At 38.5% G+C, this 14,185-nt stretch overlaps 1 protein-coding gene across 1 annotated transcript; it reads left to right on the top strand.

Moving 5' to 3' along the window:
- The first annotated feature begins 131 nt into the window (after positions 1-131).
- LOC127628025 (dolichyldiphosphatase 1-like) lies at positions 132-12,969 on the top strand. The gene is made up of 8 exons (XM_052104675.1): positions 132-231; positions 3,942-4,042; positions 4,238-4,322; positions 9,506-9,605; positions 10,402-10,500; positions 10,600-10,728; positions 10,842-10,931; positions 12,437-12,969. Exons 1-8 carry the CDS (start codon positions 156-158, stop codon positions 12,471-12,473), a joined length of 717 nt encoding a protein of 238 aa, XP_051960635.1. The 5' UTR covers positions 132-155; the 3' UTR covers positions 12,474-12,969.
- Positions 12,970-14,185: the final 1,216 nt, after the last annotated feature.

Below are 14,185 nucleotides of genomic sequence, written 5' to 3' on the forward strand. Positions count from 1 at the left end.
GATTGGTCCGCTGTTCCCGTGCAGATTATTTCCCTGTGATAATGCGTTTGTGAATGGGCGCATGTCGTAGCAGCGTCTGTTGAATACGATTGGCTGTACGCGTCGGGGCGTCTCATTCTGATTGGTCGAAGCCTGATGCCCGGTGTCCGGGTAAGATGGCGTTGGAAGAACAGTGCTCGGCACCGCCTCGATGGCGGTCGATATCCTTAACCCACGTAGAGTATCCGGCTGGTAAGAGCATTTTTAAATCGTTCTTTCTCCCTCAAAACCGTTCGCATCACTCTACGACACTTTATTCGCTTCGCGGCGTCCGTGGAACATCGCGCAACTGAATGGACACGGCCATGGCTGAGCTGCAAAATAGTGCGCCCACGTCGCACAGCGCGTGTGGACCGCAACGCGCGTGCTGCCAAATAGTGCGCTTGTGTAGTGCGCATGCGTCGTGGTCAAATATGCTCACTAGTACACTAAACCGGGAGAAACTTGTCCTGTTTTTAAAGGAATGTTGACAGTTTAAAATGTAATATTTATGCTGCAATCTAATGCATGGTTGCATCGAACAATGCTACCATTATAGACACGTGATTGCGTGTAAAACAAGCATATAATCCCCAGTTGTTCCTGTAAATTTCGGGAAAGATTCGTGGCTCTGGTCGGTTAATCCAGTTCAGTCCCGGTTGCATCACACCCTTTCTGGATCCTGTCATTCACGAGGGTCTCCCCGGATTTGGGAGTATAAACTGACCCAAAAACAACGGAACATGTCAAAGCAAGTCGGAAATATAAAATGCGTGTGCCAAAAACAGAGAAATTGCATTATTGCATTATTTGTTTAGTAAACCATGCAAATATTCCGTGTTTTAAACTCGTGTCGCATAGTTTGCATGTTAAATAGTCATGCGCTGTGCATTAGACGGTACAGCATGCCAACATGAGTGTGCATGAGATAAAGCATGCTTAAATGCACAATTATGTACATTTTATAGTGTTTGGTTTGTAGTGATAAACATGCACTCAATCTTAAGAGATATGCGTTGATATTAGCTGTAGATTTTTTTTCCCCGTTTATAATGTCAGTCAAGATTAAATGACTGACATTATAATGACTGACTACGCTTTCCACCCTCTCTCGGACTCTGAGGTATAAGCTGTTTTTTATGCTTCTGTACCTTTAAGACTTTAATATGTAAATGACCACTGATAATTGTATGCTGTAGTGGTGTAGTTCGCTTATTCACCAGGGCGGGTCAGAAAGCTGAATAAATAGATGTGGGCGGTCATATGTTAATGAGCGAATGGTTGTGACGCAATAATCATGATTTCGGAATGAGTTGATTTTGCGGTTTTGTTTCAGTAAATTGTTTGGATGGACAGGTGAGGGAGCGTTTGGTTCGGGTTTGCTTTTGGCTCTGGAATGTCAATATTACACTAAAATATTTCAAATAAATGATTAAAATAAAGAACCACGATTCATTTTGTGATCATATAGCAAGTTAGATGATGTTATAGCTTATTAACTTATTTTAAATAATTTTAAGTCACCTTGAGGTCCCCCATTGGGCCTCTGCCCACTGGTTTTTGCTATGCTTACACACTACATTGGCACTATTTTACAGTGCATTCAGGAAGTATTCAGCCTTAGTATTCATGTTGCAGCCTCATGCTAAAATGCTTTAAATTATATATTTTTTCCACATCAATCTGCACTCCATATCCCATAATGACAAAGCAAAAACCAACTTGCGAAATGACTGAAAAATCACATTGACAGAAGTATTCACACCCTTAACTCCGTACTTAGTTGAAGCACATTTGGCGGCGATTACAGCCAACAAGCTTTGCACATCTGGATTTGGGGATTTTTTACAATTTTTCTCTGCAGATCCTCTCAAGCTCCGTCAGGTTGGATGGGGACCGTCGGTGGACAGCTATTTTCAGGTCTCTCCACAGATGTTCGATTGGGTTCAAGTCCGGCCTCTGGCTGGGCCACTCAAGGACATTCACAGAGATGTCCCGTAGCCACTCTTGCGTTGTCATTACTGTGTGCTTCGGGTCATTGTCCTGTTGGAAGATGAACCTTCGCCCCTGTCTGAGGTCCTGAGCGCTCTAGACCAGGTTTTCATTAAGGATATCACTGTATTTTTCTGCGTTCAGCTTCCTTCAACCCTGACCAGTACCCCAGTCCCTGCCGCTGTAAAACACCCCTCTTGGTCACCTCTCTTACCAAGGCCCTTCTCCCCCGATCGCTCAGATTGGCCGGGCGTCCAGCTCTAGAAAAGTCCTGGTTGTTCCAAACTTCCATTTAAGAATTATGGAGGCCACTGTGCTCTTGGGAACCTTCAATGCAGCCCAAATGTTTTTGTAGCCTTCCCCAGATCTGTGCCTCGACACAATCCTATCTCCGAGCTCTGCAGGCAGTTCCTTTGACCTCATGGCTTGGTTTTTGCCCTGATATGCATTTTCAGCTGTGAGCAAGGCCGTAACCAGAAAAAATAAAATAAACACTTGATAAATACGTTTTGGCTGACAACATATTTATTTTCCATAACAACATGTGCAAACTGTGCACCGTGTGTGTGTGTGTGTGTGTGTGTGTCTGTTTTCCTGTATCTTTCAACTGTTGAAATATTACCTATAGGTAGTTGTGGCTTCTTGTGCAACCTCTGAAATGGTGGAGATCCATTTGTAATGTACACTACATTATATTATATAATATACTATATTAGTGTGTATGCATCCTCTGAAATGGACTTGGGTTCTCACTACTAACTGTAATTGATAGAAAAATATTTCCATTATCAGTTCAGTTGACTCAAATGTTGATACAACACCTGTGCTGCAATGTATACAGACAATACATAAAATAATAAAGAATACCTTTAGCTTTCAGTCATTCAGTCTCACCTTTTATCAAAACAAGTAACTATTCTTCTGTGGCCAGAAGCATCCCACCTTTGCAGGACACTTTTGGGAGAACGCAACGCAGTGTCTCGCACAGCTCACATAAACTTCAATTTGAAGTTTATGTGAGTTTATATGAGCTGTGCGAGACACTGCGTTGCGTTCTTTAGTTGGTTTAGGGAACACTCCGCTACAGCCGACTATTTTCGTTTTGACATGACAGCGGTATCTGCAAGTACGTGTCACGTGACTTTCCGTTGATGCAAGGATAATTGTCTTGTCGGCTATTTTCACTTCCCAATGAAATGACACTTCAAGAAAAAAATACAGAGGACATGACCTCGGTGTCCTCAATGGTAGTTACGGCCATGGCTGTGAGACCTTATATAGAGGTATATATAGAGTCACAGGTGTGTGACTATCCAAATCATGTCCAATCAATTGAATTTACCACAGGTGGACAGTCAAAGTGTAGAAACATCTCAAAGATGATCCAGAGAAATGGGAGGCACCTGAGCTAAATTTCAAGTGTCATAGCAAAGGGTCTGAATACTTATGTGACATTTCAGTTTTTTCTTTTTAATACATTTGCAAAGTTATCAAAAATCTGGTTTTTGCTTTGTCATTTTGGGGTATGGAGTGTAGATTGATGTGAAAAAAATAATAATAATTTGAAGCATTTTAGCACAAGTCTGCAACATAACAAAATGTGAAAATGTGGTCTGAATAATGTCTGAGTGCCTCGTATATCAAAAGAGACAGAAAATGGTGCTGTATGTCGGTGCCACACCTCCGGTTTGAGGTCGCATGACCGAGTGAGTGACATCTAGAAATTGTCTCGGCAATAACGTTATTTTTAATCCAAATTATTGTAAAAATAATGCATGAATAGTATGCTATTTCAAACACAGCCCTAGTTTTTGTCTTTGTCAAGATGCAGGACTTTTCCAGGATATCTCAGAAGTGCTGACTCTTGGTGTGTGTGTGTGTGTGTGTGTGTGTGTGTGTGTGTGTGTGTGTGTGTGTGTGTGTGTCTCCAGGTGATCTGATGGGGCGGGTGTTGGCCTACATGAGTCTTTTGCCCATAGCGATCCTTGTTGGCTTCGTCACTCTGATCGTCTTTAAGAGAGAGCTGCATACGGTGAGTCACATGACCTATAGGTTCAAATCCCAAACTACACTTACATAGATGTGGTGTTTATGGAAATAAAGGTCATGATGCATACGTCACCAACCAAGTAAGCTTTCTACCCTGTTTGCAATAATGTTTTGTTTGTCTTTTGCTCTCTCCCTCTCTCTCTCTCTCTCTCTCTCTCTCTCTCTCTCTCTCTCTCAGATCTCATTTTTTGGGGGATTGGTAATAAATGAGGGGCTAAACTGGCTGCTGAAACACATTCTACAGGAGCCGCGGCCATGTGGGGGTAAGTGACCTCATTTACTATTTATATACTTTGGAAATGAACAAAGTACAGCCACAATGTCCCCACAGCAGTTTGCTGAAGTTTAAATGTACATTGTAATGTGTACAATCTGTTAAAAGATTGAAAATCTTACATTTGAAGTATATAATCCTGTGACACTAGCGCCACTAACTGGAATTGCAAAAATAAACAATGTTTCCAAAACAGCTTTCCAAATACGCCCTTCCTCTTCTGTTGTTCAAACAGGCTGATAGTCCCACCCACAACTCACAGAATTGGTCAAGTAATGTTGTTTGGGTGGATCTAAGTGGGTCACTCAAAACAAACAGGAACTGTTTTCAGTTTTTGAGAAAATGCAAATTTGAATGGCTTACTTCTAGTTCTCTCTATATGTTAAGCTGGGATAGAAGTATTTTAGCACCGAAAAAGTTACATACTTAAGATTTAATTGTTAATAAATTATAAACTTGATCGCAGGGGCATACTACAACTTTTTGTGCAATAACACGTCCTGTAGTGACAATCACACACCACCTAATTATGTAGTAGACCTCACATAAGACACCAAAATATGTGGTTATTTCTAGTTAAATAACTCCCAAGATTATTTGCTAGACATTGAATAAACATTTTATGCAATCTGAAGGACATTAGATAATCATAAGCTGACTAAAAAATGAAAATCAGTCATAAATTACTCAATGTTTTGCAACTGATGTTTATGTCTTTCATTCATCAACAGAGTCTGAGTCTCAGTCACCATTCACTTTCATTCACAAGATGAATGAAAGTGAATGGTGACTGAGACTCACATTGTGCCTAGCATCTCCTTTTGTGTTCCATTTAAAATTTCTCATCATCTATTGGTTTGGAACAACAGTGGTGGTGGTGTAGTGGTCTAATGCACATAACTGGTAATCTGGTAATCAGAAGGTTGCTGATTTGATCCCCACAGCCAGCACCATTGTGTCCTTGAGCAAGGCACTTAACTCCAGGTTGCTCCGGGGGGGATTGTCCCTGTAATAAGTGCACTGTAAGTCTCTTTGGATAAAAGCGTCTGCCAAATGCATGAATGTAAATGTAAACAACATGAGGTTGGCTAATTTTTGGGTGAACTATTAATTTAAATACTTGTTTGTGTGTTTGTTAAAGGTATTTGTCAAGAACAACAATATAGATGTAAATCAGTACAGAATTGCATCAAGTTTTCTTGGGAAACGAGTGACTAATGGCCCCGAGAAATTACTCTTCGTTCTTCGTTCAGGGGTAAAAATATGTTCTAAACATTCAGACACCCGCCACACCGCTGCGGAAGGCCTTTAGAGGAGTATTTAAATATGAGGATGTTACATGTAAAACCTAAACTAAAGTGACATTAAAATGTTTTATCAATGACTGTCTCATTCTATGAGTAGAATTCACATGAGGTCAGTAAAAGAAGCTGCTTTAACCACTTGATGAATTAAAGTTATATAAATGTAAAATTTTTCTGAATTTGTGATGCTATACACGGCCATAATGTGCACCGATTACACTGTTATTGTCATTTATGATGACTCTGATACAACTGCAAAGATGGGTGTATAAATGAGTAATAATGGGCAAAATACAGACAAAAGAATGATGATCTGAGAGGCATATCTAACTTTGGGCAGATGCATGAATGGCTTTCATTGCAGATGGCACATGAGTGAATGGGCACTTGAGAGTATTTGAGTAGATTTGATTCCTTTTGTAGACTAATTAAACGAAACAAATTGCATGACATGGTCTTGCACGCTGGTGTGTTTATGTTGAATACAGACTGAAAACGTAAACAAAGTAGTAGGTGGAGTTTCAGGTCACATACTGATGACGTGGACCAATGGCAGCAAGGTGTTTAGCAGCTGGTTAGAAGTTATGCTAAAAGTTGCCCAGACGAGCTGTTCCGAACCACTTAATTTCTCCTGAAGTCCACTATCATCTCCACGGTTTTGAGCGTGTTCAGCTCAAGGTTGTTGTGACCGCACCAGACAGCCAGCTGTTCAACCTGACGTCTGATATGCAGACTCCTCACCATCACGGCTGAGGCTGATGACTGTGGTGTCATCTGCAAGCTTGACAGTGGGGTCATTCGCAGTGCAGTCATTCGTATATAGAGAGAAGAGCAGTGGAGAGAGAACGCGTCCCTGAGGAGCACCAATGCTAATAGTGAGGGTCCCGGATGTGAGGTTCCCCAGTCTCACTAACTGCTGCCAGATCTGTCAGAAAGCTGGTGATCCATCGACCGATTGGGGTGGGCATGGAGAGTTGGGTCAGTTTGGTTGAGAAGATCAGGCATGATGGTATTGAAGGCTGAAATGAAGTCCACAAATAGGATCCTTGCGTAAGTCCCAGGTCTGTCGAGGTGTTGCAGGATATAATGCAGTCCCATGTTGACAGCATCATCCACAGACCTGTTTGCTCGGTAAGCAAACTGCTGAAGGGGGTCTATTAGGGGTCCAATGATGTCATTCAGGTCTCTCAAACAACTTCATGACCACTGATGTGAGAGCGACAGGTCTGTAGTCCTGAAGCAGTGTTTGAAGCAGCAGGGAACTTCACACTGCTCCATTGATCTATTGGAGATGAGTGAAGATGGGGGCCAGTTGGTCAGCGCAGACTTTCAGACTGTCTTGGCCTAAAAGAGTGTCTTTAAGGTTGGCACTTGCCACTGTGCTGAATACAAAGAGTTTAAGGATTTTTAGCATATGTATGGGCTAATTAGTTTTGTGGCCTCTCTTTATTTCATCAACTGCTGCCACATAGGCGTTAATTAACATGCGGCATCTGGAGGTCCTAAAGAATTTTTATGGCCACCTTAGCTTTAATCTAAGACTGTTTGGTCATGATATGCAAAACGATTTGTTTGATAAGAAACCACCCATGGACCAATGAGAAGTTCCTCCCAATGTGGAGGTGGGTCCCTCCTTGCTGTTTAAGAGGCATCCTATGGTTGACTGAGCAGCTTTATCTTATGGCATATGTTGTTTTTGTCCACTGTGATCCAATCAAAATGGGGAAATGTATCTTCACCATGGCAGGTAGGGAGGAAACTGGGGTGTCTGGAATGCCATCCTGTCTGTTGTTCACCTCCCCCATCCCACCAGCCACATCCTAGCACTAGAAATATTCCTATTGCTGCATGTTATCAGCCTCAAACAGCCTTGAATACTACCAGCTTTGGATTGTTTGTCATTTCAAAGTCTGATAACAAAACACCTATGAAACTACTTGGCCTTGCTAACTGCAGATTGTCCCTCAGAAAAGCAGACAACACACTTAATACATACATTTTCAGCTCACTGGAAACATTGACATGGGACGCTAAAAATACATTATATTTTGTATATAGAAAATGCATGTTAACTATTTTAAGGGACATTAAAATGGTCATGAAATGGTCTTTTTTTATTTTTTTTTAATTATTATTATTTATTAATTAATTATCTTCCTTGACGTCCACTGATAATGTTACATTTATTTATTTTTTTGCAGCAAAACAGTCATAATTTAGTGTCATAATATGACAATTTTCCACCCCGTCTCTGGCCCTCTGTCACACATGGTTTTGGCCTAAGCACCTTCCATTTAAACGCCCACTGTTCTGATTGGCTAACATCGTGCAGCCCCTCAAATACAGCCATATTTGAAACTCAAACAAGCTCCACAACATTATAAAACTAAAACGTAAAATTAAGGGTTTACACACAACACACGTCCAACACATTGCATCCGAATATGTTAAACTGTTCATCTCGAACACAATTGTTAACACTCTGCCCCATAAACTATCAAACACTCATGACATTTGAAACTGTTTACTTATGGTTTTGCGATCTGGTCCAATAGTGTTTTAACTGCCCCGTCCTTCAATAACATTTCCTTGAGTCGTATTATGACTGGATCACAAGCAATCCATGCTAACGTGAGCCGAAAAAACTGGGGCCAAGGATGCGACGACGTAAATTCGCTAAAGAGGTGGTCCTGAATGAATGGCCCCCCTAGTGACGTAGGGTTGTCACGGAAGTAGAGAACGAGACGTGTTTGCAACTTTGTTTCAATGCATGCTGTTATTTCATTGTGGATTATGTTTGAGTTCTGAAATTGACCGTATGTTTTTATAGTAGAATGTAGAGATGTCAAAATATCAGACAGGGCGGCTGTGGCTCAGGTGGTAGAGCGGGTTGGCCACTAATCGCAGCGTTGGTGGTTTGATTCCCGGCCCACACGACTCCACATACCGAAGTGTCCTTGGGCAAGACACTGAACCCCAAGTTGCTCCCAATGGCAGGCTAGCACCTTGTGTGTGTGTGTGTGTGTGTTCACAGTGTAAAGCGCTTTGAATACCGATAAGTGTAAAAAAAAAAAAGCACTATATAAGTGCAGACCATTTACATTATGACATTATCTTTCATGTCGTTACACACATTTTAACCCCCAATTCTCATTACAGCAATGCAAAAAAGATGGCTACGATATATATATATATATTATAACATTGTAAATTATTTATACATCATAGTAGTACTCCCTTGGTATTGCCTTTTTGTTCCAATGGAAAAAATGTTCCATTACTTTATGGAAGATCATCATTGAATACATTGTAAATAGTAAAAGTAAAATATCTGGGTGCGTAACGGTAATGAAAATTGGGGGTAAAATGTGTTTAAGTGTCCTGAAAATAACGTCACAATGCAAAACAATTTAATGGAGGGTTTATTTTCTTTATGCATTATTGTTTTATTAATTTGGGACTTTATATGACCAGAAAGTCACTAAAATACACCTGCATGTTTTGAATGTATAGCCACATCCTAACCTTGCCTGTGCAAAGTTACATGCAATCTTTCACTCCCCTCATGACCATGTGAATGCAAAAACCTGGTAATTTTGCTCAACACGCTCAAGGATACCGGTTTACTTGGGGGTAAAATCCCAATCTTTTGGGAATTACATTGGGTACACATCTTCCTAGTACACTGATCACTTTACTAAAAGAGCGATTTGGACAATTTACACCTCAAGCAACTTATTTATAAGGAAGAATTTCTGCTTTTAAACCCCCTGAATGCCTCGCCCCATAGACTTCCATTGTAAGCTTGTAACCTCAGTTTTGTTACATTTATGAAAACTAAGTTGTCATTGTTGTGTGTCATTAACAGGAGGTCACAGTTCACTCACGACAGAGTACGGGATGCCCTCCAGTCACTCTCAGTTCATCTGGTTTTTTGTTGTATACTTTTTTCTTTTTCTTTATTTAAGGTAAGACTTATTTGTTCTTATTTAGCTGCTATAGACTAAACCGAGCTTTAAAAACGCTGCTATTATTTTAAAGTTATGTTACATTGTCACTTTACGTTACATTGTAACATTAGTTACTTTCACATTACTTTTTTTACACTGTCATTTGGATGAGGCTCTCTTCCTTTTCCTGAATCTTTATTTGTAAAATATTTCTGTACCTTCTAGGGATGCATCGATATGACGGTACAATGGCGATTTTAAGAAAGTCAGCGGGAGAGTGAGATAAAGGGGGGCAAGAGACGCCAGTTCAAGAGAGAGAGATGCAGCAGCCCCCCTTTATCTCACTCTCCCGCCGATCATGTGATTCTGCGCCGGTCGTGCACCCTCACGGCCCGCCCACGCCCTCCTCCTCGTCACACACACACATTATGCATATTCGATATGCTTTACTTTTTCTGATTTCGTTTATTTAACCTTTACTGAGGTGGTACTAAAAAGGTACCAGGTACTACCCACAGCGACCCCCAAAAAGCAGTCAAGCTGTACCGTGCAGTGGAAAAGCCCCATTACAGTAACGTGAGTATTTGTAATTCGTTATTTTACTCCCCTGTCAATAATTGGCCTATATATCGGTGCATCCCGAGTATTTTCAATTCACAGTGGTATTCCAATTAAACTCCTGTTTTAGGATAAATAACAGTTACAGGTTAGACGTATGCATGTGTACCCATTTTATTTTTCTTTTCTCCTTAAAATAATTGTGTCTGATATATGTATGCATATAATTTATTTTAAAAAGTATATATTTTCTTAGAATGCATCAGACGAACAATGCCAGGTGTGTTGAATTGTTATGGCGGCATATATTGTCCATCATTCTACTGGGTGCGGCTCTCTCCGTTTCTTACAGCAGGTAATGTGTGTTTTTATTTGTCTGCTTTTGTATGAGAGCACGACCTTAAGGCTTTGTTTGACATTAATGCATTTTAAATGTTGTCCTGTGCATTCATAGAGTCTACCTCCTGTACCACACCTGGAGTCAGGTGGTTTATGGGGGTGTGGCTGGTATGGTGATGGGAGTGGTGTGGTTTTTTATCACCCAGGAGATGCTAACGCCACTCTTTCCCAAGATAGCAGCCTGGTAATGAAGCAAGTGCACACAGAAGTGCATATACACTGTCCTTGACCTAAACAAATGAAACGCACGTTAATGCGTGCTGCGTTCCATAACCCGTGTTGCTCTTTACGTCTCAGGCCAATCTCAGAGTTTTTCCTGGTGAGAGATACAAGTCTCATTCCAAACATTCTGTGGTTTGAATACACAGTAACCAGATCAGAGGCCAGGTAAACACACCTACAGCATCTACTGCTAAATATCACATGAGGGTATTTCTCACACTTTTTTTAAACATTTAACAGTCAAAGGAGTTGCACAACCATCATTTCTTTAGTTATTTATATTTGAACCATGTTTCCACAATTTGGCAATGTCTGAATACAGTTTTAAACCTTGATTTGTGTCATTTCATTATTTTCAAGCTGTAGACATTTAAAAAAAATTAATTGAACAAAAATTAAATAATGTCTGTAAACTTAAAATGGCCAGAACGGTTAACGTGGTTGAAGTTACAGGGTCACAGATTGAGCCCAAATTATATTCATATAAATAATATTTCCCACAAATGTGAGACAAATATTTATTTGATAATGTGTTCTTGTAATAACTCTGGTAACAGGGTTGAATGGTGTGTTGAAATAAAAATAAATATATATATATATATATATCAATAAATATTATATATGTATAAAATTTTATTTTTTTATATATATATAATTTTATTATATATTATTTTATACATATAATATTTATAATTATTATATATATATATATATATATATATATATATATATATATATATATATATATATATATATAAAATCAATAAATATTATATATAAATAATTATAAATATATTTATAAAATAATATATATAATAAAAAATATATATTATATATAAAAATAAATAATAAATCAACAAATATTATGTATAAATAATAATAAATATTATATGTATAAAATATATATATATATAAAAATAAATAATAAATCAACAAATAATAATAAATAATATATGTATAAAATAATAATATATATATATAAAATAAATAATAAATCAACAAATAATAATAAATATTATATGTATAAAATATATATATATATATATATATATATATATATATATATATATATACACACACATACACAATTTTATATACATATAATATTTATTATTATTTATATATAATATTTGTTGATATATATAGATATATAAAATATTATTTATTTTTTTATTTTTTACAATGACTTTAGCAACAGGGTTGAATAGTTTAGCTTGATGAACCTGGTCAACACTTTTATTATTATTAGTATTTTACAAATTATAATATTATATTTGTTGTCCCGCACACATCCTGTGTTTCCAAATTTTAAATAAAAACTATTCTACAATTAATTGATTATAAAAATCAACAGATTATTTCAAAGACTCTTTTGTCCGATTTTAATTGTTGGAGAACGTCAAGACCTCTGAGGTGGGACAGGCCACCATTATACCATTTTAGGGGGGTTTGATATGTTATTTAAAATGATTAAAACGAGGTACTTGCCGTAGCTTCTAATCATGCTATGATAAAGTTATGAAGACAATAGTTTATATAACACATCCTGTAGTTTCCACTCCAAAATACATGCAAGATTTGTGCCCTTTTTATTTGCTTTATGTAAGCTATTTATGTATGATGTCTTCTAAACCTTTCTACTACATTTTTCCTTTTGTTCTCTTGTACAGAAACAGACAACGAAAGCTGGGAACAAAGCTTCAATGAAATGCTGCAAAACCCCAGTTAAAACTGACGGAAAGGACCACATACACACACACACACACACACACACACACACACACACACTGTACACACTCTCAGACACACTGGAGTTTCATCGTCTGGACTGTTCTGGTTGATACAAAAGCGCAGAACAGTGTACATGTGGACCAAAGGAGCAAGTTTGTATCGCAGACGTGACCGTTAAACGACCCAACCATTCGTTCGCACGACAACATGGCCTTTGCCTCCCCATCCTTAAACTGCCCCAGCGATCCAAATGCATGTGGAACTATTTAATGAGAAATGTAATATATATTTTATTCATTAACGCTCACAGGGAAGATCATAAGGATGAGGGGGAAACATTGATTGACATTGATAGCTGACGACGGGTGGGTGTAAGAAAATTACTTTTGCTCATTTGTATATTTTGAAAGAAGAAAAATATTAATTAGCGAGTGACTCATGTCCAGGGCACATTTCACTCCAAAATCCCTCGCCCCCCAAAAAATGCATAATTTTTTTTTACATTATTTTGATAATATTTAATCTCATTTTCCCCAAACTATTAGTATGCATCTGGACATTTCACTTTTTTGTAATTCCCATTATTCTCAATGGTGATTCTCATTACTGTAATATTGTTATTGAATGCATTTTTACTGTATTATAAATGTTTTTATTTAAATCCGCTTAGATTTAAAGGTAGTTGTTGTACTACCATGATGTATAAATGCTTCACAATTTAAAAAAAATTAAATAAAAATGACATTACAGAAATGAGAATGGGATTTTTTTGCATTACGGTAAAGTTGTAGTTGCGAAAACTCAATGATCATATATACAGTGGGTACGGAAAGTATTCAGACCCCCTTAAATTTTTCACTCTTTGTTATATTGCAGCCATTTGCTAAAATCATTTAAGTTCATTTTTTTTCCTCATTATTGTACACACAGCACCCCATATTGACAGAAAAACACAGAATTGTTGACATTTTTGCACATTTATTAAAAAAGAAAAACTGAAATATCACATGGTCCTAAGTATTCAGACCCTTTGTTCAGTATTTAGTAGAAGCACCCTTTTGATCTAATACAGCCATGAGTCTTTTTGGGAAAGATGCAACAAGTTTTTCACATCTGGATTTGGGTATCCTCTGCCATTCCTCCTTGCAGATCCTCTCCAGTTCTGTCAGGTTGGATGGTAAACGTTGGTGGACAGCCATTTTCAGGTCTCTCCAGAGATGCTCAATTGGGTTTAAGTCAGGGCTCTGGCTGGGCCATTCAAGAACAGTCACGGAGTTGTTGTGAAGCCACTCCTTCGTTATTTTAGCGGTGTGCTTAGGGTCATTGTCTTGTTGGAAGGTGAACCTTCAGCCCAGTCTGAGGTCCAGAGCACTCTGGAGAAGGTTTTCGTCCAGGATATCCCTGTACTTGGCCGCATTCATCTTTCCCTCGATTGCAACCAGTCGTCCTGTCCCTGCAGCTGAAAAACACCCCCACAGCATGATGCTGCCACCACCATGCTTCACTGTTGAGACTGTATTGGACAGGTGATGAGCAGTGCCTGGTTTCTGCACACATACCGCTTAGAATTAAGGCCAAAAAGTTCTATCTTGGTCTCATCAGACCAGAGAATCTTATTTATTACCATCTTGGAGTCCTTCAGGTGTTTTTTAGCAAACTCCATGCGGGATTTCATGTGTCTTGCACTG

Source organism: Xyrauchen texanus, chromosome 34 (genome assembly GCF_025860055.1).
Source record: "Xyrauchen texanus isolate HMW12.3.18 chromosome 34, RBS_HiC_50CHRs, whole genome shotgun sequence".
Classification (NCBI taxonomy): domain Eukaryota; kingdom Metazoa; phylum Chordata; class Actinopteri; order Cypriniformes; family Catostomidae; genus Xyrauchen; species Xyrauchen texanus.